General features: G+C 36.3%; 1 protein-coding gene and 1 long non-coding RNA gene across 3 annotated transcripts in view; both read left to right on the forward strand.

The window, feature by feature from the left end:
- The first annotated feature begins 3,058 nt into the window (after positions 1-3,058).
- Positions 3,059-4,515, forward strand: LOC133529672 (uncharacterized). The gene is made up of 2 exons (XR_009801186.1): positions 3,059-3,604; positions 3,928-4,515. It is a non-coding gene; the product is annotated as an uncharacterized LOC133529672 (long non-coding RNA).
- Positions 4,516-6,108: 1,593 nt separating this feature from the next.
- The window catches only part of LOC133517970 (ecdysone-induced protein 78C-like), a 56,749-nt gene continuing 36,202 nt past the window's right edge, over positions 6,109-26,655 (forward strand). The window contains exons 1-2 of one of the 2 annotated variants that reach the window (XM_061851496.1): positions 6,109-6,534; positions 17,052-17,095. In XM_061851496.1, the coding sequence (XP_061707480.1) occupies positions 6,473-6,534; positions 17,052-17,095 (106 nt within the window). In that variant the 5' untranslated portion in view covers positions 6,109-6,472. The remainder of the gene's footprint in view (positions 6,535-17,051; positions 17,096-26,655) is intronic. The other variant, XM_061851506.1, reaches the window with a different exon arrangement.

Below are 26,655 nucleotides of genomic sequence, written 5' to 3' on the forward strand. Positions count from 1 at the left end.
AAAATGTTACCTACGCTTTCGGTCCATTTTTACGATTTTCAACTATTTTCTGTGGCAACCCTATAGCACATTAAGAGTTACTTTTTTAGGGTTCCGTAGTCAACTAGGCACCCTTATAGTTTCGCCATGTCCGTCTGTCTGTCTGTCTGTCCGAGGCTTTGCTCCGTGGTCATTAGTGCTAGAAAGCTGAAATTTGGCATGGATATATAAATCAATAAAGCCGACAAAGTCGTACAATAAAATCTAAAAATTAAATTTTTTTTAGGGTACCTCCCCTACACGTAAGGTGGGGGTGAACTTTTTTTTTGCTTTAACCCTACAGTGTGGGATATCGTTGGAAAGGTCTTTCAAAACGAATAGGGGTCTTCTACAAACATTTCTTGATAAAGTGAATATATTCGGAGATAATTGCTCCGAAAGACAAAAAAAATGTCCCCCCCCCCCCTCTAACTTTTGAAACATAGGTCCAAAAATATGAAAAAGTCTTGGAAGTAGAGCTTAAGAAAGACATTAAATGAAAACTATAGCGGATATAATCAGTTTAGCTGTTTTTGAGTTATGGCAAAAAGTTTTCCCTTCATAGTAAAAAGACGTACACCGACAGTTCATCCCTGGGTTAACAATCTACCATACTTTAAGCTCCAGTTTAGCTTATTGTGACGGAAGAGTATCTACGGAAAAATATAGTCTGTCTTCATTAATTACACGCACTAAGTTTTATTCTGTAATTTGGACTCATTTGGGAAATATGATTTTTTTAAACTGCTAATGTCATGCAATAATATCTAAAACTAGGCTAAGGCTGTTACTAACACTTATATGGGCTATGCCTGAATTAAACGATTATTTAATTTAATTACATTTAATTTAATAATCGTATTCATATATTTGGCAAATTATACTTTAGAAACCCTTCTATTTATGGCAACGAATAAATAAAAAACATTAAATATAAGTCGAAAGTTTCAAATACACTATATTTGTACAAAAATATTTATAATTTATTAAAAAATATGTATAACTTTTGCTATTTCAAAGTTTTCTGAGGTTGAAAAACGACGCAATTTCAATTCATTTTTAGAGATGGGAACGAAACTATGATAGGAACTGGGAACGTGTGTTTTTTATGGTTGTCATGTCTTTAAATCGATCTGATAGGTACAACTGAGCAGCAACGATATATGATTTTGAGACGAAAAAGAACTTGATTCCGAGAATTTGGTTTGAACAAAAATTGTACATAGTTTCAGGAGTAAAAATGTTGTCATTACCTGTGATGCGTTGTAGACTAGCTTTCCTTTCCAATCGTTTAATCTTGCCGCCAGCACCATCACAGGGTGATTTTCCATGAGGAGTGGCAAAAAAAATCCATCCTGCTTTTAATAGGTACGAAATCATCGTGATGATTGCACAAGTTTACAAAGTTCGTTTTGTTCAGCTGCACCATCACTGAAATAATATATTGTTTCAAATTTATATTTTTGTTTTATAAAATCAAGGAATACCTTTTGAAAAGCGAAGAATGATACAGTACTATGTGTAACACTCAACTTCTTTCCAGTTTTATACGTCAAACAATAAATTATAGATAAAACAATTCACAAGTATTTTCTTCAAAGAGTTTCCGCTATAATTAATTATAACGTTGCTTAATATTCCCTATAGGTAGTGTAAAATCTAGTTTCTACCCACATGAAATATAAAAATTGAAAAGTGTTTTCAACGTCAGAACGTTTCTTTTTACGCAGAACATTTATAATAACCGTATCTTCAATGAAGAACCCTTCTTCATTCATTTATATTACATAAAATACTTTGTATAGGTTTCTGTAAACGTAGCACGTAAAGAATTTCACACCTAATCTAATAAAGAAAGATTTATTTGGTTACCTATTCTAAATCAAAAGTTAGACCACATATTATGTACAAGTAGGAATTTGACCCGATTTTTTCCTTCGATTGAACACTGCTCTGAAATTAAAAGATAAATGATGGTTGTCTAACTCTTCTGGTATCATAAAGGTTATCCTCAATTTTTTTTTCAATTAAATCAAAATTTACTTTTTATTTCAAATTTGTCGAAATCAGATGGAATGGCCCAAGAGTCGTGGAATGTATGGGGCCCAATACATTCCACGACACTTCTCTCTTACTAAGACCTAATGAGAGTGACAGAGACAAATGCCCGCAATTGATCACGTATTAATGCGAGTCAAAGAGAAAGATCCTCGAACTTGCGAATTTCGGTTTTCGCAGTAATCCCCCTGTTCCTGGCTCGCGGACCTCTCTGTCTATATTGGGCTACACTCGAATTTTACTATGGAGTATTACTTTTTAGTATGATCTAGTTAAGGAAAAGTATGGAAGTAAGTCGTGTAGTCGGGGTTCTTTTTCGATTCCTTAGAGGGTGCAACTAGATGTTTCCCCCGAGTTGCACCGTTTCTATTATGTACGGAAGACCGTTGAATTTTAGGTATAAACTATAAAATGCCGTAATTTTGGAGTAAGTTAAAAGCTATTGGGTTCAAGCTTAGTAGTCTATAGAGAACACCTTGGTGCATAGTGTATCTTAATTAAAAAGATGTGTGATGTATGATACCCTAAATAAAAAAATTTTTTCGATTGCGGCTTAGGATAAGTCAGTTGGTTTGAAAATGACCACCGATAAATACTATTTACAGATGAAAATAAAAATTCCATTGAAGAATGTTGTAACCGCCAGAATGACAGAGTGTATGGAAAAAATTGTCAAGAGGCGATTGCGGCTGTTCCGAGAGTGCAACGAGGCCATCATCCCTCTTATGTGATGAATTGGCTGGGTGTGTCATACTCAGGGCTAACACAGGTTCATTTCTGTAAAAAAGGTGTGAAAACTGGGGCCAAAGTTTACCAGGAAACCGTTCTCGAACCAATAGTGAAGCCCTTAAGCCACACCCTATTTCAAAACCAGCCATGGGTCTTTCAACAGGACTCAGCTCCTGCACATAAGGCAAAAACAACTCAAGCCTGGTTTCGAAGGAACAAAATTGACTTTATTGCCCACGAAGACTGGCTCCAGCCCGGACCTTAACCCCCTGGATTATGTCATATGGCAGGTTATTGAGGAGAAAGCCTGTGCTAAGCCCCACACAAATCTTGACTCCCTCAAGCGGGCCATAGTTAAGACAGTGACGGAATTAGACATGACAATCGTGCGTGCCGCTATTGATGACTGGCCTCGTCGTTTGATGGCCTGTGTCAAGGCCAGAGGAGGCCATTTTGAATGATATTGTCATATGTAATTCCTGATTTTGTGTACTTCATTTTAATATATAGTTTATTCAACTTTCTTCCGTATATTTTATGTAGATAAAGATTATTGCAGTAACAGAATTTAGTAACCAACTAGGTAATTCTGCTTTTAACGATCTCTACTATAGTTGACAAATAGTATTCGCAATTCGGACCATATCTTACAAACTTTTTTTACAAAAAAGTTGTCGATTGAACTGTCAATTGATGCTCGTTATTTCATTATTTCAGTATTATTTTATAGAAATTTGCCTTGGATTCATTTGTTCCCCTGTGCGTTTGGCCAAAATGAGGATAAGGGACAGCTCTATCTGTGAGTGTGGACTGGACGAGGGTACTACAAATCATATTTTATTGGAGTGTCCTAAAATACGTTATCCTATATATGATTTTCTTCCTCGTCCAGTAAATATTAACTTTTTACTAAATTTAGTTCTTACTCCGTTTTGTAGTATTTTGAATAAATTCCTAGCTAAAAATAATCTTAAATTGTAGTATGTATCATATTATTGTACAATAAGTTAGTAGATTTAATACTTAACTGTAGTGTGTTCTGTACATAGTGTAGTGTTCATATTGTTTAATAGTTGTATGTAGCCTATTAGTTAATTAGTCGTAATTTGTATTTCTTTGCAGATCGGATACTCCACCGAACACTGTCTATGACCGTAATATGATAAGATTCATATACTAGCCGTGTCTTATCCAACCTCGACATTGGCAGAAACAACACCTTGATGGAGCCATAACATGAAAAATTGATTGATTGTATAGAAATTTTCGTTTTGTTTTATTGCAATAATTAAACTTAATTGTTAGAATACCTTAAGAAAACGTGAGTGAAATAATGACGAAGACTGATTAATTTTTTTCAGGTTGTATATTTACCTTCCAAATATGTTCTCACTACTGTCATGAAAAGTTCTGTGTACTACACGAGATCAAAGTTATTTACATCTCGTGCGCTTTTGGGTCTCTTACTACGCTCAAGATTCTAAATTAGACAATCTATCGCTTGCACGGGACTCAAGCACTAGAAGAAATATCAAACTTTGCTCTCTTGTTGTACAAATGACTATTTTCTGTTTGTAAGGTAGAGTAACAAAACTGACACAGCTGGAGTCCGTCTAAGCTTAAACTTTGCACCAATTAATGGTTGTTCAATAGATGTAGGTTCTTATATTGTATTTTATAAAATTATACAATAAATTATTATGATTATGATTATCGGGCCCGATGACGCTTTCAAATGTCGTTTTCCGTTTTACGGAATATCAGAACATCGTTAAGAATATTTGACATGTAAAAAATACTTTGTCTCGAATTGCCAAAAATGTTCAGTATTTGATATTTTTGCACTAGATATTTTTTTACATTATGGATAGAGATAGAAATCTTTATTTTCATCCAAGTAGGTACTTTAGTTTTGTAATCAAAATGTGTGTAATTTAATATAACCGTCTCCTACGGATACATCTTTTCGAAAAAGATAGGTAAGTAGAACCTGCGAAGTACCTATTTGCTATTTGTACTATAAACACATTGACCTAGTAGGCAGGTGACAACGCTTTGCCCGTGAACCGGGAAATGTGCTCAAGGTTAAAACCGAGCATGCGCACTCTGCACCCTCTACCGACCGATGTGACTTTGGAGATATTAGTGAGACTGTTTTTTATCAATATAACTTAAGTGCCAATTAGATCCACACTTTATCAGAACCCGATTTTGGGCCCGAAAAAGAATATCTTTCTGTTTCACCAAATATCAGCACATCGTTTACAATATTTGAAATATAAAAAAATGGTTCATTGAAAATTTTTGGCAATTAGAGATAAAGTATTTTTTACATTTCAAATATTGTTAACGATATGCTGATATTCCATGCAACGAAAACGATTATCGGGCCCATCAAGTGATTATATGCTCTTTGATGATCGGGCCCGAAATCGGGAAGGGTGGATTTAATTGGCACTTTACTCACTGCTAGATGTCGATCTAGTGTAGGGACGCACGCGTTCATTCAGCCCAATTCCCTGAAGTTGGAGCTGCAGGTTACTGTCCCGGCGGCTTTCCCATACCAATCTCCTCAAATCTTCTTGTTTTCCTGCAGAACAGAAAGACATCTTTAAGTTCGACGTCCGTCCTTTAGTTCGTTTTCTATTAGTGAGTCTCTATCGAATGTATTATTACGCAGTGCCGCGTACATGATATATTCTGCTAGTAGATGGAAGCTAGTTTCAATCAGTAAGTAGCATTACCACGAGTTTGACACTGACATATTCGATAGCGTAACTTACTTTCTATGCATCTCGCTCATACTAGTATCCTATGAGAAAAACACCCAAATCTCAATATACATGCCTTTAAAAAATGAGGAGTTCTCTCAATTCCTCATAGATCCCATCATCGGATCAGAACCCAATTAAAATGGCACCAACTTGGAGGTAACTCCTTTCAAACACAAAAAGAATCACTCAAATCGGAGCACAGGTGTCGGAGTAATCGGTGTACATACATAATAAAAAATAGTCACAACCGAATACAGAACCTCCTCCTTCTATGAAATTGAAGTCGGTTAAAAATGGTTTGCGTTGTACAATGATACTGAAGACAATACATTCTTATATTTGGGTCGGTCGTCAACTAGTCCATTCCATACTCGCTATCCTACACTTACATACACACACACACACACACACACACACACACACACACACACACACACACACGCACGCACGCACGCACGCACGCACGCACGCACACACACACACACACACACACACACACACACACACATTTACATACACACCCTCATAAGCACACCGGACACCTTTTGTGTATGCTAATTGTATACTTAGTTATTCAATAAATTTATTCTTGTTCTTATTAGGGAACACACTCCTTCATAAATGTAAGGAATACAATATAATAAATACCAACGTTTTAAGGCATACCCCCTTACAAAGTTAACACAGGAAGCCAGTGCCTTCCTCGGTAGCCTACACAGATTTTAGTTCCGAAACGCTGTTATCAAACGCCGGAATGGCCTGGAACTTACAGTAAGATATTTTATGATGCATGTGGTGTCTGATAGCACACAAACCATGACTTCACATTTAGTGTAATGCGGTAAACAAAACATAAACACAGATTGTTCCTCGAATTATTAAAAAAAAAAGTGATGAGCTGTTCTGTGTTGGTGGAGGCTACGAGCTCCTCAAGTATAGAAGACGATCTCTACACGTAAGTACATTTGAATCAGTAAGTGTCCCTGAGAAAAGAAATTGAATTGTTTTACAGTAAATAGGTATAGTGACGTAGGTAATGGTCCCGATCGATTACTCAACATCAGCTGGACTTTTTCGTGGCCTTGAGAGAGGCCTTGGGTAAAGTGTCAGTGATCTACAGGTTTATGTAAATAAACTGAACGATTAGGCATTCAGGCATCACTTGGTTAACGGATTAATGTCAACAATCTCACGCATAATTATAAAACGTACGAGTTCATCGGTATAAGTATTTAGTATAAGGTGCTGGATATAAATATGATATATACAACTGAAATAGATTCAGTGTAATTGAACAGAGATAGTGTTATTGACGAAATCCTCGGTACCATGGCCAGTTTCGGCTACGAAGACTCGGTACTTACCTACTTATAATTGTATAAGCCCGTGGCCTATCGGTCGGCCTCGTGTGAATTTTAATAATGTTGGTGGTACCTATCCAATATATTTTTTCGGTATATGATGCACTGCAGCAGTAAGATCACATTGAAATTGCTTGTGCATATAGTTCAATGTGTGACGTTTTTGGAGCAGATAAGCTCATGAGAAAATTGATACAAAGACCCTGCGTACCTAAACTAATTGCTATAAGCATACGTAATGATAAATAAAATTATTACTTGTACATAATACTTAATATTCAATTTATTATCTATATCCAATGGTAAGCAAGCTGAAAAAGTGAAAATTTAAGCCTGTGCCGGTATTGTACCAGTACAATACCAGCACAGGCTTAAGTTTTTAAGCTTGCAGTAAGTGTAGGCTTTCGTACGGTGTGAGTTTAAAATTCAATGGTACGTTATGGGTGTATTAGCCGTGAGCGAGGCCACGACCGCGAGTCGCGAGAGCCGTGACGTCACGTGATCGATGCGTCGTCCTTCACACTATGATAGGCACCTACTATCCAGAAGTATTGCTTACAATTTCTATCTTAATCATATGTTTTAGGTCGAACGTCGATAATACCCAATACTAGTATAGTTTGTGTCGTCCACGATGACGCGTAGATTTGTCAAAACTAATCTTTAATACACACGCATCTTCGTAAATGACACGATTTATATCTATATAAATCTATGTACAGTCAAGGTATATAACTATGTATAGCTAAATATAGCTGTATATAACTAACATGTATCACATGAATCGCATCTCGCGTCGTGAATATTGATACATTGAACATTGCTTTTTACATTACTTACACAATCAAATTGTTGCACATTGTAGAGATAAATATTTACCTACTCTTTGTACCTACCTAACATTTATAGTTATGAACTGAGATCTTTCCAACGATATCCCACACTCTAGGGTTGAAGCGAAAAAAAAAATCACCCCCACTTTACCCTAAAAAAAATTAAATATTTAGATTTATTGTACGACTTTGTCGGCTTTATTGATTTATATATCCATGCCAAATTTCAGCTTTCTAGCACTAACGACCACGGAGCAAAGCCTCGGACAGACAGACAGACAGACGGACATGGCGAAACCATAAGGGTTCCTAGTTGACTACGGAATCCTAAAAAGGGTTGCAATTAGTCAATTTATATGTCGGAAAGCAATGAAACTCTTCTAGTGCTTTACTATCCATATTAAGTATTTGATAATGATGATCCCGGCGGTATCTAGACGGTCAGAGTATCGTGCCAGTAAAGGGATTAACACTCTGTATATTTTATACCTTTTTCCTAAGTTAGCTTTACGTCTATTGGTACCTATGGAATTTTCGAGACCACTTATCAGGTGTGAATTTTGAGCCGAGGTCTAGCCAAACCTCTAAAGTCTCTAAACTTATACGGTTGTTTGTCTATACATGTCAGTCTATACTATTAGTTGCTTAGGTACTGGTAGATGCAACCGGGGAAGCACTGAAAAATTGATATTATTATTGTTAGAAGATGCGATGAAAGCGGTTCGGTCCATGGGGCCTAATTTCCCGAATGTCTAGTCGAGTTACGTCCATTTACTGAAACGACTAGTGTCCACAAGCCTAATTCCCCGAATGTCTAGTCGTCATACGTCAATTCCCTGAACGTCTATTTAGTGTCCACAATCCTAATTACTCTAGTCACCATACGCCCATACACCACATATGTCCATACACTGAATGCATAATAGCCGTAAATGGTCGCAAATGAGCACTCGTATAGAAATATAAATACGTAAAATACGAGTACATCGATATAACCGACGCTGAGTAGCACGTCTTACTTTAATTAGCTGAGTCAGCTGTCACCTCATATCTATCTTTCGAAGGAATATAATATGGAGAAGCCACTTGTCTTGACTACTTGACTCGTTTCATTGTCATACATCATGAATATAACCACGAAGTTCGAAATTCGAAAAATTTCTATTTGCATCCCTTTTGCAAGTGTGATAGGGAGGGAGATAGCAAATTTTCATTTATCGTACTTTGCGGTACGGGTTGGGTCTCTGGGACCCCGTGGGTGCAGTGTGTAAATACGTATTCCCGGAAATGGACGTTCGCAGAAAGAGGCATTGGAACTAGACATTCGGGGAAATAGACACTCGTGGAAATGGACGTTCACAGAAAGAGGCATTGGAACTAGACATTCGGGGAAATAGACACTCGTGGAAATGGACGATCACAGAAAGAGGCAATGGAACATGACATTCGGGGAAATAGACACTCGTGGAAATGGACGATCTCAGAAAGAGGCATTGGAACTTGACATTCGGGGAAATAGACACTCGTTGAACTGGACTATAGACATACGTGGAAATAGACAATCAGGGAAATAGATATTCGTGGAAACAGACATTTAGGGAATTAGACATCATGGACCAAACCGGATGAAAGTTTCATCCATTGAGGAAACAATCAGATCTTTGTTCACACGACAAGTCGCAAAATTCCTTACTGTAAAATCTGAAGAGAGCCTGCCCATTTTATGTTCAAGTACCAGGCCTTCTATTAATTTAAAATGATAAATGAAAATACGGTAGATAATATTGATTTCTTACGATTCTAACTAGGAAAGTTTTATTGCAAAGATTAATCATTCAACGACTTTGCACAGTCTTGTCTCAGAAAACACAATATCCAGGTACCTACATTAGCGATTTAACATACCTGCGTTAATTCGATGATTTTGAAGAACATTAAAACTAAAAATACTTTTTTAATACAGATATATTCAATTGAGTTTTTTGGTGAAAATTTTGTAAATATAATCTGTATCGCCAACACGAAGGATAGCGAGTCACATAAATGCATAAAGAGATTTTCGTCACTTTCGTTTACAATTCAAATCAGAAGTCCCAGTCTCCGATACCCCTCGAATTCGATGTCGTGTCGGACATAAAAGAAATATAAAAACTAGTTCTTGTCCTTGAGAGACTTACTGGCTCCCCAATAACCTAGTGGTCAATAGTTTTTGTTGACTGATGTTGTTCATAGAAGCAACTTCAAAATTTCGAATAGCGATTTCACAATTCGGTTTGTTAACGGACTTCAAAAAAGGAGGAGGTTATCGATTCGATCGATTTTTTTTTTATATGTAGGTATGTTACCTCAGAACTCTATCATTACTGAACCGAATACTAAATTATTTTTTTGTTTGAATGTATACATATAGTTCCTATCCCTATTGGCCCTGATTTTGTCCAAACCCAGTTCTGATGATAAGATCTATGAGGAATCCAAGGAACTCCTCAAATCTTATAAGCATACATATAGCGATTTTAGTATTTCATCAACAAACCAAGAATTTTCATACAAAACAGTGCCATTTGATGAAGTGGAACTGCTGATGATGAACAGAACGGCACGCTTTAACAACGCATATTTCACTTTTGGCGATTTGTCCTCTTCATTAGGTATGTTTGTTAAGCAAGTAAGTTCTGAAGGAACATTCGTGTTAAGGTCTAGCTCTGATGATGGGTTCCATGAGGTCCAACTCCTCAAATCTTCATGGCTTCAGACCCAGACCTTGAAACTTGAAACGTACCCAAAGCGCAAAAATACTTACAGAATGATGCATCACTCGAAAACCAACTCAAAAAGGATATTATAAAATATCATCCCGTTCCATATGCGCCAGCGATTGATACGTTTGAAGTCGGTTCCAAGCCAAATAGTTGCAGTACTTGTTCTTTCTTTCTTATCGAATTACACCTGGGTTGGCTTGGCATGGTTGAGACGGCATGTTGACGCTTTTAACATTTGGCTTGGCACCGACTCTATTGCATATTTCCCGACTTCTAGGCGGTTTTTAGGGTTCCGTAGCCAAATGGCAAAAAACGGAACCCTTATAGATTCGTCATGTCCGTCTGTCTGTCCGATTCTGTCACAGCCACTTTTTTCCGAAACTATAAGAGCTATACTGTTCAAACTTAGTAAGTGGATGTATTCTATGAACCGCATTAAGATGTTCACACAAAAATAGAAAAAAAAACAATAAATTTTGGGGGTTCCCCATACTTAGAACTGAAACTCAAAAAATCTTTTTTCGTCAAACCCATACGTGTGGGGTATCTATGGATAGGTCTTCAAAAATGATATTGAGGTTTCTAATATAATTTTTTTCTAAAGTGAATAGTTTGCGCGAGAGACACTTCCAAAGTGGTAAAATGTGTGTCCCCCCCCCCCCCGTAACTTCTAAAATAACAGTATGAAAAAACTAAAAAAAATATATGATATACATTGTCATGCAAACTTCCACCGAAAATTGGTTTGAACGAGATCTAGTAAGTAGTTTTTTTTTAATACGTCATAAAATTAAAAAAAAAAATTTTTTTCATCAAACCCATACGTGTGGGGTATCTATGGATAGGTCTTCAAAAATGATATTTAGGTTTTTAATATCATTTTTTTCTAAACTGAATAGTTTGCGCGAGAGACACTTCCAAAGTGAAAAAATGTGTGTCCCCCCCCCCGTAACTTCTAAAATAACAGAATGAAAAATCTAAAAAAAAATATATGATATACAAACTTCCAACGAAAATTGGTTTGAACGAGATCTAGTGAGTAGTTTTTTTTTAAAACGTCATATAATTAAAAAAAAAATTTTTTTCATCAAACCCAACGTGTGGGGTATCTATGGATAGGTCTTCAAAAATGATATTTAGGTTCCTAATATCACTTTTTCCTAAACGGAATAGTTTGCGCGAGAGACACTTCCAAAGTGGTAAAATGTTGAACAAAATCTAGTAAGTAGATTTTTTTTTAATACGTCTTAAATGGTACGGAACCCTTCATGCGCGAGTCCGACTCGCACTTGGCCGCTTTTTATTCTTTGAAATGGTATCCTATCCTATCAGAACATATTCATAACATTAATGACGTCCGACGCTGGGATACTGGAGGCACACCTAATTTAGAGATTTGGGTATTTTTTATGGTAACTCGCGCTTTCGTTCTTGTAAAGTTTATATCGAATATAAATACTAAAAACCGCATCAATATAGGACTAGTAGTTTTGGAGAAAAATGGCAACATTGGTTAATAAACGTCGCGGGTAATAAATACTACACATCATACCTTATGATTATGAACGTTTATTTTTATTATTTTTACTTTAGGTACAGTACCCATTTAAGAGTTCCGCTGTCCAACTATACCTGGTTCTATCATCCGATCAGATCAGCTGGACTGTACCTACCTAAAGATTTTGTTATCAAATTAAAAAGCATACGGGTACCAAAACTATGCGACGGTCAATTTGTAAGAGTTTATTAAACAATAATAGGTATAAATTAGTCAAGCAAGAGACTACTAATTCTTCTACCTATACGGTACCCAGACTATATTATTATTCGTGGAATATTATTGAGAATAAAAATCATGATTATATTTATTTGGTTAAGAATAAGTTATTCTCATTTAATTATTTCAGATACGAATTATTGCCGACTGAATAATTTTGACGGAAATAAAATCGACATGATTTCAAATTATTCTTACGAATTCTTATTCAAATGATGATTTTATTCTTGAATGCTCTGTACTGTTGTATACCAACTTTTGTGAAGTGGAAATGCTAATGAAGGCCCTAAATACGAGTAAATTTATTTTAAAATGTTTTGTGAAGTCTGTCTGACGTTGTTGTAAGTATATAAAAAAATCATATTTATTAGAAAGAGACTTAACCTACTTTAATTATCAGAATTGACTACTTGACTGTTTTTTGTAAATAATGTCAATCGATCTTGATTTTCCTGAGGATCAAATGTCTATATAGGACTCATGGCATTTAAGCAACACACACGTCAGAAATGAGAGTCTCACGCTCGCACTCGACGATTGAAACGCCTCTAACAAGATGATAAGGTGATGTGACGTCACATCACATAAGTCTGTCCTAAATGTATGGACGATCAAGGAAATTGCCATTTTGACCCTCAAATATTGCGTTTGTGTATATAGTTGTCATACAGATTTATTTTTCAATAAAATGTAAGGAATCGAATGGTACCATTTTCTATTCTATTTTTGAAAGACAAAAAAATATTTTTTTTTGAGCTTCGGAGCCTTATATTTTTTTATAATATCAATATATTTTTTTAAATTCCACTTTTTTATAATGGATGGCTATCCATTTAACTAAATTTTGTTATAATATTCAACATGTGTCAAGTACCCAATTATGTCAATAAGGCTAGTACTAAGTTAGTTACTTTATTTATAGGTAGTTATAGGTGGGTCATACACATTTTTTTAATATGCTTAACTCGTTCGCGCCTTTTTGTAGACATCGAAGAAAAAGAGTTAAGAAAATCTACAGCTAGTTTTTACGCTACACCTTACAGGCGGGATAGATTTTTTCAGTAGGTACCTACTTGAGACTAAAACAAGAAGAAAAAACCGGCCAAGAGCATGTCGGGCCACGCTCAGTGTAGGGTTCCGTAGTTACTCTTCCGTCACAATAAGCTAAACTGGAGCTTAAAGTATAGTAAATTGTTAACCAAGGGATGAAACGGTACCTTTCACCCGAGTTAAACAAATAGGCAAATTTGCATAATCAGTACCTAATTAAAGTAAGTATTTTTACTATGAAGGGAAAACTTTTTGCGATAACTTAAAAACAGCTAAAGTGATCATGTCCGCTATAGTTTTCATTTAATGTCTTTCTTAAGCTCTACTTCCACGATTTTTTTCATATTTTTTGGACCTATGGTTCAAAAGTTAGAGGGGGGGACACATTTTTTTTTTCTTTCGGAGCGATTATCTCCGAATATATTCACTTTATCAAAAAATGTTTCTTGAAAACCCCTATTCGTTTTGAAAGACCTTTCCAACGATACCCCACACTCTAGGATAGAAGTGAAAAAAAAATTCACCCCCACTTTACGTGTAGGGGAGGTACCCTAAAAAAAAAAAATTAATTAGATTTTATTATACGACTTTGTCGGCTTTATTGATTTATATATCCATGCCAAATTTCAGCTTTCTAGCACTAACGACCACGAAGCAAAGCCTCGGACAGACAGACAGACAGACAGACGGACATCGCGAAACTATAAGGGTTCCTAGTTGACTACGGAACCCTAAAAACGGAATATGTATGCATCTGAGTCGCGAACTGACTTTTTTTCTAAAATGTGTTTGACTCAGGTGCGTACGTAGCCTAGATAATTCGGTGGGGCATAGTACCTAAATAAAGTTTATTAAGTAAAGCTATATTATGAATAAATATGAGTTTTCAGAAAATAGTGTATGTACCCAATTACCGTGCTAGCATGAAATCTTTATGGGAATCAACTTTTTGACTATTTTACATTGTAATATCATTTATAGTTTATGAAAGTTTTATTGAAACTTGATGCTTAATTGTCGCCACAAAACGGATAGTGATAAACTTTTCTTACAAATTAGACTACACTACTTTCTACGTACACTATTTCCTCCCAAATAGAATAGAATAGAACAGAAATCTTTATTGCGAAAACATGATACATAATAGTTGTTACATTAAAGAGTGTGAAAACACGACACCCTGTTAGGGCATTGTAAAAAAATCTTACATCTAGGTAGCTTTCTAGCTTTCGAATAGTAGGACTAGTGTTTGTACATAAATGGGTGGAAACACAATTTAAAAAAATGTCCCAGATTGAGACCGCTTGGTAGGGTGCCCAGAAGGCTGGCTGCATTGCCCCTCTGGATAGCAATGCTTATCCGCTGGGCAGTTGTACATAACATGTAATGTTCCTAACAACACTGTCTTAACTTATTTGTGCTAAGAATAAATATTCGTACCTAACTTAATATTAAGGTACACAAGGGGTTAATTATGGACAGAATAGTATGCCTTGAGAATGAATTAAAGTTTTCTATGATTCTAATATTTTTAGGCAGTTTATTGTAAATCTGGATGGCCTTAAATAAGGGCTTTTTTGTAGATGTCTAAAATTGGTTTCAGAGCTTATTATTTCGACGTACACTCTTACAATATTCGAATAATTTTTCAACACACTTGCTTAAAACGACGTTTTTATTCCACCGATTTTTGGCTCATAATCCTAGATATTAAACACGCGTGCTTTTTCAGTATATTATAACACTCGTGCTTTTTGATTATACTATTCGACTGAGTTAAGAAGGTAACTGATCGCTAATAATATGCATGGAAACGGAGCCTTCTTAATTTGGTCGAGTAATTTTTTTTTTTACCAATTATTAGGTGTTCAAAGAGGTTTTATCACACCAAACATAATTTATAGATTAAATTATCTCGTAAATTTCATTAACGAATAAACATAACATTTTATCAATTTGATCTCCATCGGTCGAATAGAAATACGAAAATGTTAACTTTTTACATTTTTTCAATTGGCTGCTTGTCGATTTTGTTCGCGCCTTTGCCTGGCGCGCGCATTGGAATCGTGTGTAAAAAAAAATAACGCGCCAGCCATTTTCCGTATTTGTCATAAAATTGAAATAGTTTCGCATGTTTTTAGTTTATATATTGACGAAAATGTCATTTTCAAGCATTGAAAATGAAGAACACAAAATTGACACTGCCAGTAATACTAATAGTGGCAAGAGCCGAGAACGATAGCCTTTTACCGTCGAAATCGGGTGAAAAATAATTGGCGGCATATGAAACTTTTATTCAATGGAAAATCAGCAAAAACGCCTAGTCTTTCTTGGAAAACGTGTTGGGAGCTTACTACAATGAACTGGTGAATAAGTGCCTACAAGCCCAGCTCGCTTTGATGCAATTATTCGATTATAAAACTGTAAGCCACCATTTTGAAAATTGTACGTACTTTTACTGTTTTGACAAAATAAATCTAAGTGATAAGTTTTGTTTTTTCCTCCCAAGTGTGTTGAAAAACGTCGTATGAGACGCATGTGCTATGGTCATTATCATTACACACATCGGCTTTCTTATTGCCACAATATCGTCTCGTGTGTAATGACTAACTTAGCACACTAATTGTATCATAATGTACTATTATGTTCTTTCTGACAAAAGTTGATATTTCTAGGATGTAGAGAGAGGGGAGAGTGAAAATTTGGAGATTGGTGGAATGTGTGTTGCAACTGCCGGTTTGTTGTATATTAGTTAGTATGCGGACACATTTATTTGAGATCATGAGCGTCACTGCTATGACCCCATAACATAATACCGTAACGTAACCAAGCTCGAGAGTAAGAGTGGTATGCGGATAAGGCGCACTCAGTATTTATGAGTGATTGAGTTTATAATGCTCCAGGGCAAAAAGGACTTTGATTTTATTTTTATTATTATTTAAAGATGATATCCTCGTATGTAGGTATATTTAATATTGTCTGAGCCGAGGTAACATTTGGAGAGTACATATTTCCTAAAAATAAACGCGAAATTCTCCGTTTTTATAATAAGTGTACTACTTACTTGCACCTATCTAAGGCAGCTGGTAAAAGAAGTTGGGCGATTATTATCTAGTATAGGGTAGCTGAGTTTTGGGACTAAGACTAGTTATTGTATTACGGTAATGTACAATTATTTACTTAACATAATACAAAGCAGTAAAATGTAGTAGTAAATTGATATACTTATAATACTTAAGGTACCTACGTCATAAACAATCTTAAACAGGTTGTCAGCGGAGTCAGTATGCTTCGAATTCGGCATACATTTTTATGTTTGTGTGTTTTTCTTTAAATATTTAAAAGACTTTATGCATCTGAGTAAGTATAAGAAACGTACAAGTATAGATACAACAATTTAAGTACATAGGTTTTCAATCAAAATCTATAAATAGTATAAATAACCCCTCTACTTCTATGCCATTCATAAAAACTAGCAAAACCTTGAATATGTGTACAGGTCTGGTATGTCCAGCTAGCGTAGCCAATAAGCCAATCGTTAACGCTCCGTAGCGAGTCGTAGTCATCTCTCTCTATCACTCTTCCCCATTAGTGCGACAGTGTCGGTTGCGTGTTGTTCACTACGGAGTGTTAACGATTAGAACGTTGGCTACGCGGGCTATTGATTAAATGTAATTTCCTTGTTACAGATTCAAAGAAGAACCTCTTTCACCAGATTCGGAGAATTTGACAGGTTAGTATTTAATGTAGGTAAATGGTAGGTACCTTAGTAAAATGTCTTATGAAATAATAGTCATAGTCATGTAGTAGTAGTACTAGCGAAGGCAAAATTGTTTCCGCACCTCAATGAAGTGCTGGCACTTCAATGCGTTTAGTAGATTTCCGGTTACTGACGTCTGCATAGATCAAATTTCGCAGATTAACACGTAACAATGCTTACAAAACATATGCACGCTAACATAATCACGATTCTGGACAGTGAGTAGAATATGTACAGTTGTCATAACAGTTTCTCCTCTGGTTAACTCCTTACTCTTTGTTCGGCAACGGTGTGGGGCCACGCATGCCGCCCCCAAGCGCAGCGATACCGCGAACCTGAAACTACTGCTGGTGAGCAGAGTGCCCAGGTTACTGGAAGGGAATGCCTGCAGCCATGCTCCGGATTCCCATTTCGTTCCAGCAAGATGAGCTCGCTCTGCAGGGCTGGTAACCGTTTCGTTAAGATTATCACGTACCAGCACACAGAGCGGCTCGTCCCATTGATATTGCGAATGGCGCATCTCAGGCAGGTCCTTGTTGGGGCAGGCAGCCTTCCAGCTATCCACGGTTCCTGAAAAAAAGTAGGTCCAAACTGTTAGTGTTGAATTTTAGAATTTTGATAAATAAATTTTGATTACTATGAACTGAAGAAAGAAAGGCGGTTAATGCAATACTAGAAATTTGACGAATCCCAATTACACCGTGTCAGATGGGCGAGGTGGCTTGGGTACATTGACGGTTGTCCAAATCAATGTTCATGTTTGAAAAAAACGGTATTTTTTATACGTTCGTCTAGTTTGTCCAAAAGGTGGGGATATTTCCAAAGGTGACTGCATCGAAGGGCATACGTAAAATTGGGTCTAACAAACAGAATTTAATGATCGTGTACGCCATGTGGGGGTTAATTTGGAGTAAGCGGTCCGAAAAATAATTAAAATTTTGGTATTATTATATAACTAACACAAACGGGACTTAATCGTTTCGGACGTTTCGAGGACGGCGTTGTCCCCGTGGTCTCGGAGAAGACTGGCTAAAGTTGACATCAACATCTTCTAGCCGCGCGAGTTTTTCGAACTATCCTCACTTGATCTTGTTTATTGACTTGAACATTCTGCGCACTAGGGATATTATTTTGTCGACACACAACATACATACATAGGAGAGAATGATCACGAGATCACGGGCAAAAGCGGTACGAAGCGCACGACCACCACCTCCGCCCGCCTCGTCCAGCTCCTCGCCTTCGTCGTCAGGCGAAGAATATGCTACTGCGCCTGACGCGAACACCAGCGAGTCGAGCAGCGACGAGTGCGGGCCGCCGCCGCCGCCGCCACGACCACCTGCGCGACGAGGGTGGCCACCGCTGCCGGCACGCTTGGCACTTACTTAGCTAGGTACATACATACATACTTTAAAGAGCCATATGTACTGTAAAACGTTGTACGATACATTTGCGAATACGAGTAGGTAATTCGCAACTCGTGTCGATTTAAAACACTCACTTCGGTCGTGTTTTAATTTATCACCACTCGTTGCGAATTTCCTATTTTCTGGCATTGTATCGTAAATACCTATTTCAACACACTTGCTCAAAACGACGTTTATATTCCACCAATTTTTTGGCTCATAATCCTAGATATTAAACACGCGTGCTTTTTCAGTTTATTATAACCCTCGTGCTATATTATCCGACTGAGTTAAGAAGGTAACTGATTGCTAATAATATGCATGGAAACGGAGCCTTCTTAATTTGGTCGAGTAATACATTTTTTTTTTTACCAACTAAAAGGTTTCAAATTTTAGTTCAAAGAGGTTTTATCACACCAAACATAATTTAGAGATTAAATTATCTCGTAAATTACATTAATTAATTAAACGTAATATTTTATCGATTTGATCCGTTGAATAGAAATACGAAAATATTAGCTTTTTTAAATTGTTTTAATAGGGTTGTTTCCTTCCACAAATCTTAGGGCAGAATAGTATTCCAATAAATTCTTATGGATTATAAGAACATGTTAAACTAACAAGTGGACCTCTAATGAGCATATTTTTGTAAATATTGAATTTAAAATATCTTTTAACACATGTCACGTGACCCAAGTCGAAACGACATTGAATATTCTGATGACGTCACAACTATGGAAGGTAGAGGCAAGGAACTCAAACTCCATAGGCAGAACTGATGCAAAAGTGTCCAGTTGTCAGCTATAAATAATAGTTCAAAATCTCTCCAGAGTAGCGCTAGAGTAGCTAAGAACCTAGGCCTTATTGACGGAGTGACGTGCGCTGTCTATAATTTGATTTTTTTTTCAAGTAGTCTAGGTACACGCTACACGCCACCTATTTAAGGTTTTTTGATGACACTTTTTGGTAAGTATATGGAGATTCCATTCCTTATATCCACCTTCCATAGTCACAACTCACGGTTTGACACTGGGCTATAACCACGAAAATCGAAGTTCGTCATTGCGGGCATTTTTCTCTGTCATTCTAATTACGTCTTGGTAAGAGTAAAAGAGAAAGATGCCCACAATATGCGATGTTCGGTTTTTGCGGTAGGCCCCCCGTTGTCTGTTCCAAAGAGTAAAGTAAGTATATAGGTCTGTTCTCGCACAAAATTTAATACTCAAGCCGTAGCCATTTTGGTGGTGGGCAATTAATTGAAGCTTCGATATCTGCACTAAGAATTAACATCATAGAAATGCTAATGGATAATAAATACTTTATGATATATAATAACTCATTATTACAGAAAACATATTTCATTAGCTATTTAAAAACCCACACGCACGCATACACAGCTTGGCCACCACCTAAATGGCTACGGCTTGAGTATCAAATTCTGCACAGAGAATAGACAACGGGAGGCCTTGGTGTTACGTGTGTATGTACCTATATAATTACTTTACTCTTTGGTATGTACATAGTTATGTGTCAAACCGTAAACTGTGACGTCATATAATTTTAAAAGAGCGTTTTAGGCGCGAAAGCATGAGTCAAAATATATTTTGTTAATTTAACATATTTAAAGCCGTTTTTAGAGTAAAAGTTAAAATTTAGGGCTACGTTTGGTTAATATAGAACGTATTACAAGCGTTTCAAAAAATTGGAAACAACCCTATGTAATAAAATAATTATGAAGCGATCTACTCGACTACTCTGAAATAGGCAATAAAAATCTTAATTAAAGGCCATTTTTATGACTACACAAGAGCTTCCATCTAGTATTAAATTCTAACATAATCTCGGCTATCGGCATATCTTATGAGACAGGCTAACCAATCCACTAATGGTATCTTTGCAAAACTTCCTTGTTCCCTGCAAAATAAATAGAGCTTTATTTGCTTTCCAACACGAATCGATTTGTAAAGTCCTCTTCTCAAAACACGTTTGATTAGATATTGCGAACCTGTTAACTAATTACGTTCCTTAGTGTACAGTTTTTAAGGTGTGTTTTAACATAGCGAGGGACATCTAACAGCTATATTCAGTTCAGTGACCTGCGTAAAGGTTTGCTTCCTGCGCTAATGCCTTCGCCATAGAAGCAGCACGGCTTTTTACGTGAGCGGTCACTGCGGGCCGCGCAGCGCAGCGCGCAGCCAGCGTGAAGGTGCACTCACACACCCGTGTGTGCGGCTGCATATTATCCGCATTTAAGAGGGGGCGTAAAGCCGAGAAATTAGAAGGGAACGAAAGATATGCCGCGAGACGGAAGGTTTGACCATCACGCGGCTTTGTATCATTTATGTCAATTTACTCTGAAAATATACGCCTGATTAAAATTTCGGGCTCGGTCCTTGATAAACTACGTATGCCATCAAAAACATAACTTTATATTTCTACGGTTAATTTATACAATCCCTACTTACCTGGGACCTTCTGTCTTAAGTTATTAATTAGCTACCCTAACAACCTCTTACAGTGACCATATCAATATTAAAAATCTTTTATGTTTTAATTAAATAAATTGACTTGGCAATCGCACTAAACAATATAATTTAATACAATATGTATTACTTGTGAGATACATTGTGTTTTCATGCGGTTGGTGTATCTAGAAAACTGGTCCGAAATTGCTAAATATTTGAGTATTTCCTTGATTTATACACTAAACACTATTAATTCTAAATTTGAAGCTTCTATATTTGGTAGAAGTGCCTTAGAGTTTTGATGATCGGTCAATTAATTAGCTCCTTAATTAATTAACAATAAAAAAAAACCCTATATATCAACATTCATGGTCACCGTACTATAGTCACGTGACTTAATTGCAATGTAAACAACGTAATGTTATCATCACTTATGAAATTTGTCATTGTTAATATTACTTTTTATGTCGTTTCCAGCAAGCAAAATTGCAGATACAAAGAGGTTGAATTAAATGCCATGAGTCCGTGACAGTTCTATGTAACAACTAGGGTAACCATGAGGCTCAGTAAATTTAAGTTAAAATATTAAATATATAATTGTAACAAAAGTTCAATTTCTAAATTTACGTAATACCATAAGTTACTTTAACTAGCTTAAATCTAAAATAGGCCCTTGAGGTATTGTACCAAGGATGCTGGCAGCATTTCCTCGTTGTATCGCAATACTGATACGTTATGAAAGGAGGCCGCCAGCTCTTCGGTCACCTGGGTGTGTAGACAAACGCAACTGTCTCTGTCGCACTAATATAGAAGAGTGATAGAGAGAGATAACTACGCTACGCTACGGAGCTTGAACGATTGGCATCTTGTCTATACGCACCCAGTTACGTCAACCAGACGCTTCGCGATATCTGTAAAAAACTTGTGCTCGGTGGGACCCCATGGACCTAGAGTTTCACCGCCAAATGGTACAAAATGGTACTCTCTACCGAGGCTCTTATATTTATTACGTTTCAAAATTTCGGCGCGATCCGCCGCTCCGCTCGCTTTTACATTATAGAATATTTAAATATTCTAAGTGCTTATACTAAACATTCATAGTAAGAAACACATATCTCTGATCACGACTTATGAATCATCCTGTACGCTTAGGAAAGCTTAGGCTAGCGAAACATAATATTGTGAACGAAAACACCAGGCTGTATGAAAATGCCGTGTATGAAACGAAGATTAAATTAAACCTTTTTCAAACACCATATTTTATGATTTCTAGGTTTAACATTTCTACAAAGTTCGGCCCGAGGACCCAAGACTTATTTATAAAACTATCAATTGTCTTGAGTTTTCTACGGGAAGCAACTGGCCACGCAATACATTAAAGCGACTGGCCCTCAGCCTGCCTAAATGTGACTCTCTCTACATACCTAAACGCGTGTCTATTTTTTCTACATAAAATAAATCAAATTATTTAAGAGTCCGCACCGAGCTCGGTTCTTCATACAAACGTAGTTACGCTCTCATTTTAAAACGCCTAGCTAGATTGCTCAGTAACTTTGTACTTTCAATGGGATAAGGTATATACTACCTGTAATTAGTTTATCCCAACAAAAATACAAATGTGAAATGAGAGCCAAGTTCAATATTAAGAATATGTGTCATTGTGACTCGCCGACAAAAGAATGGAGATCTATCTATATGGGTGCCAAGTTCTAAGCTATGTTGAAAATCCTGAGATTATAAAGGAATTAAATTGTCTAGTTTTTACCAATAAACCAAATTTTAGAAAAGTAACATAGACAAATACGTACAATCTATACAGTCTTTCAAAAAAAGGGGGAAAGGGGAAGGGTCGGCACCCCTGGTCCAATCTATGCTATATTTCTTCCCGCTCTTAGCAACTAGGACAAGTTACGAGGGCGGTTTGAGAAGTCAATGACTTTATGTAAAACAAAAATCATTTTAACATATAAACTTTATAATTACAATTCTGAACTCCTTGGTCGCTGGGAGTTTTTTTTTTTAAAGGCGGGGCAATATAAAAGTTGTTGAGGCATATGATATACGATCGGAAAATTAATGGAAAATGGAGAAAAATGAATTTCGTGTGTTAATTAAACATTACTTTTTACGTGGAATAGTACATTACGATACAAGTGCGAAAAATAGGAAATTCGAAACGAGTGGCGATAAATTAAAACACGACCGAAGGGAGTGTTTTAAATCGACACGAGTTGCGAATTACCTATTCGCACATGTATCGTACAACGTTTTACAGTACATATGGCCCTTTAAATGTTCGACACAGTAACGTAATATGCTACTTCTCGCACTAGTGCTATAAAGTAGCCCCATATGTACTGTAAAAACTATTAAAAGGACTGAAAACTGTTTAAAAAAATATTATGGGGAATCTGCTACTTCTCATAAAATGGTAAATAAGTGGTTTACAGAATTTCGTTCAGGACGTACCACTACCAATGACGCAGAACGCACTGGAAGGCCGATTGAAGTGACCACTGATGATGTCGTGAATAAAGTTCACGATATTTAGTTAATAGTGAAGATTCGTGAGATAGCTGAGACTACACATTTCATCTGAACGAGTTTTTCATATCTTGCATGATATTTTGAATATGAAAAAGCTTTCCGCAAGATGGGTGCCGCGTTTGCTGATAGCCGATCAAAAACGACTTCCTGAAACAACTTCCGAGCAATACTTAGCCAAATTCAAGCGTAATGCTAATGAATTTTTACGTCCATTTGTGACGGTAGATGAAACGGATCCACCATTATACGCCAGAGACGAAAAATCAGTCAAAACAGTGGACTTCTGCTAACGAACGGGCCCCAAAGAAAGCGAAAACCGTTAATTAGGCAGGAAAGGTAATGGCCACTGTTTTTTGGGACAGCCAAGGGGTTATTTATATAGATTATTTAGAGAAAGGTATAACAATAAATGGCCCTTATTATGCTACTTTGTTGGAAAAATTTAACGCAGAAGTTGTGAAAAAACGGCGACATCTGGCAAAGAAGAAAATCCTTTTTCACCACGAATGCACACTCGTCAGCAGTCGCAACAGCAAAATTAGTAGAATTGCGTTACGAAATACTGCCCTACCCACCTTATTCTCCAGATTTGGCCCCCTGTGATTTGTTTTTATTCCCAAACATTAAGAAATGGCTCGGTGGGAATAGTACATTACTATAGAGGACGGGAAACGAAGGGTTGCAGGCCAAGTAATATAGACGGCCGAGCGAGCGAGGTCAGATAGGGCGACGCGGCCGGCAACCCCGTTTCCCGCCGAGATTTGTATAGTGCTTTTCTCAAACTTGTAATGAAATAATTAAAAAAAAATAGGATGATGATGATGATGATGATTGTTTAATGTCCTAATGTGATAGGTTATTCAGTGCGTGGGGTATTGAAGGGGAACAAAAATGTAATTATTTTGGCGCTACCACGCACGCCATTACCCTTTTTTCTTTTCTTGTACTTTCTTATTATTATTTTTTCTTTATTGTATTTATTGTTGTTACCGAAAGGGGAACAAAAATTTGATTATTTTTACGCTACGACGCACTGTTTTGGAGATACAGCCCTATAAAGATTTCTGCATGACTGAAAAAAATAAAACTTTTTGGGGCTGTATCTCCTAAACCGTCCGTCGTAGTGCAAAAAAAATGAAATTTTTGTTCCCCTTTGAATCCCTGAAATAATAATAACAAACACAAAAAAGAAAAAAAACAAAAAAGACAAAAAAAATGAAAAATTGATGCATACTGGCTGAATTTTGCTTATAGGTTTTTTATAGTTGAATGCCGAGAGGTGCCATTATTTGACTTTAAACAACAAAAGAAGGTTGCCTTACAGGCCTAGGTGTGTAAGGCTGTATGAAATTCCTTTACATATCATCATCACTCATCGCACCTCATATGTAGTATTTCCGGACCTAATTTGAAGTAAGGCATGTCAACATTTCATTACAAGTTTGAGAAAAAGATTTTTATCAAATGAGGAAGTCATAGCTGAAACTGAAGCAGGTTTTTTCAGGGTTGAACAAAACATAATTTTTTGTAGGGGTTGTAAAACTGGAACATCGTTGGATGGAGTGTATGAAGTTGAATGGAGATTATGTAGAGAAATAAAACTAAATAAGGTGAAAAAGATTTTTTTTTGCAAAGTCACTGACTTATCAAACCACCCTCGTATATATCATCGTCATATAATTTAGGGTCGAGGAATTCAGTTTTGAAATAGTCGTTATACCTTTATATACAAGAAACCTAATTATTGCACTATTAATTAAAATTATGTTTATGTATTTATTTGTGACAATTTTGGCCTTTACAATCAGTGTGGCGATTTGCACTCAATAAAAATTGGACAATTTAGCTCTTTTATTCCTTATTCTGTAAAGTATCACTTCAAAGCAGGTAGTCATATACATTTTTTTTGTAAAAATATGTAGCGGATAGCATTGAGGATTTCCATAGAAATATTATTATGGCCTAAGTCAAAGATTTAAATGTTAAATAAAATACACTTAACTTGGCGTTTTAAAAGTATGAATATAATGTTTTTGTCTCCAAATTATATGAAAATAAATAAATAACTATTACAGGAAATTCTTACACAGATTGACTAAGTCCCAAGCTCAAGAAGACTTGTGTTGTGGGTATTCAGCAGATAATGATATACACCGTGGGCTGATAAAACCCGACTGATTTTAACCTCGCATTCCTGAGGCTTTGAGGAACAAAAAAATTTATATAAATTTTGGAAAAATTCAGCAAACTTTTTTTTTATCAGTAAAAACATTTTTTTTTTGCTTTTATTTCAGAAGAGACGTTATTTCTTCTTACATTTTGGCGACAAAAATAATAATTAGTTACAACGAATAAGTAAAGTTTTTTTTTATTTACACTAAAAATTGCGAGTTTCTTATAAAACTTTTATGTCTGTCAATAGGAATGTCTAGACCAAGTCACATAGTAACAGCGTCGCAGCCAAAAAGGAGTTTTTCACTAAGTTATTACAGAAGCATTTTTTTACAAAAATTGTCATTATCTCTAAAACAAGACCGATTTCAGAAAACTTTCTATGACAATTTAGTCTCTAAATGCGGTCAAGAATATATCTTTAAAATCCGTCGGGTTTTATCAGCCCACGGTGTATATAATATAAAAATATTACAAATACTTAAATACACAGAAAACTCCCATGACTCAGGAACAAATATCTGTGCTCATCACACAATAAAATGCCCTTACCGGGATTCGAACCCAGGACCATCGATTTCATAGGCAGGGTCACTATCCTAGAATCTGGCCGCCAGACCGGTCGTCGTCGAAAATGATATAAATATGTATAACTTGCCCTAGTTGCTAAGAGTAGGAACAAATATAGCATAGACTGGATTAGGGGAGCCGAAACCCTTTTTGGAGGGTAGACACAGTACGATCTCGTGCCTACCGTGCCAAATCAGCTTTATTTGACCTTAGAATCATGCCGAGCGGCATCGCCCGAGACAAAAGACTGCACTTACTTAACCTACGATTTCAAGTTCAAAAAATTATACTTTTTGAAAGGCTCGGAAATTATTATATCTACGATCTACAGAGACAGTTCTAGCTTCGTATTATAGCAAAATTAGTCCAATTT

The sequence above is a fragment of the Cydia pomonella genome, chromosome 1 (genome assembly GCF_033807575.1).
Source record: "Cydia pomonella isolate Wapato2018A chromosome 1, ilCydPomo1, whole genome shotgun sequence".
NCBI lineage: Eukaryota > Metazoa > Arthropoda > Insecta > Lepidoptera > Tortricidae > Cydia > Cydia pomonella.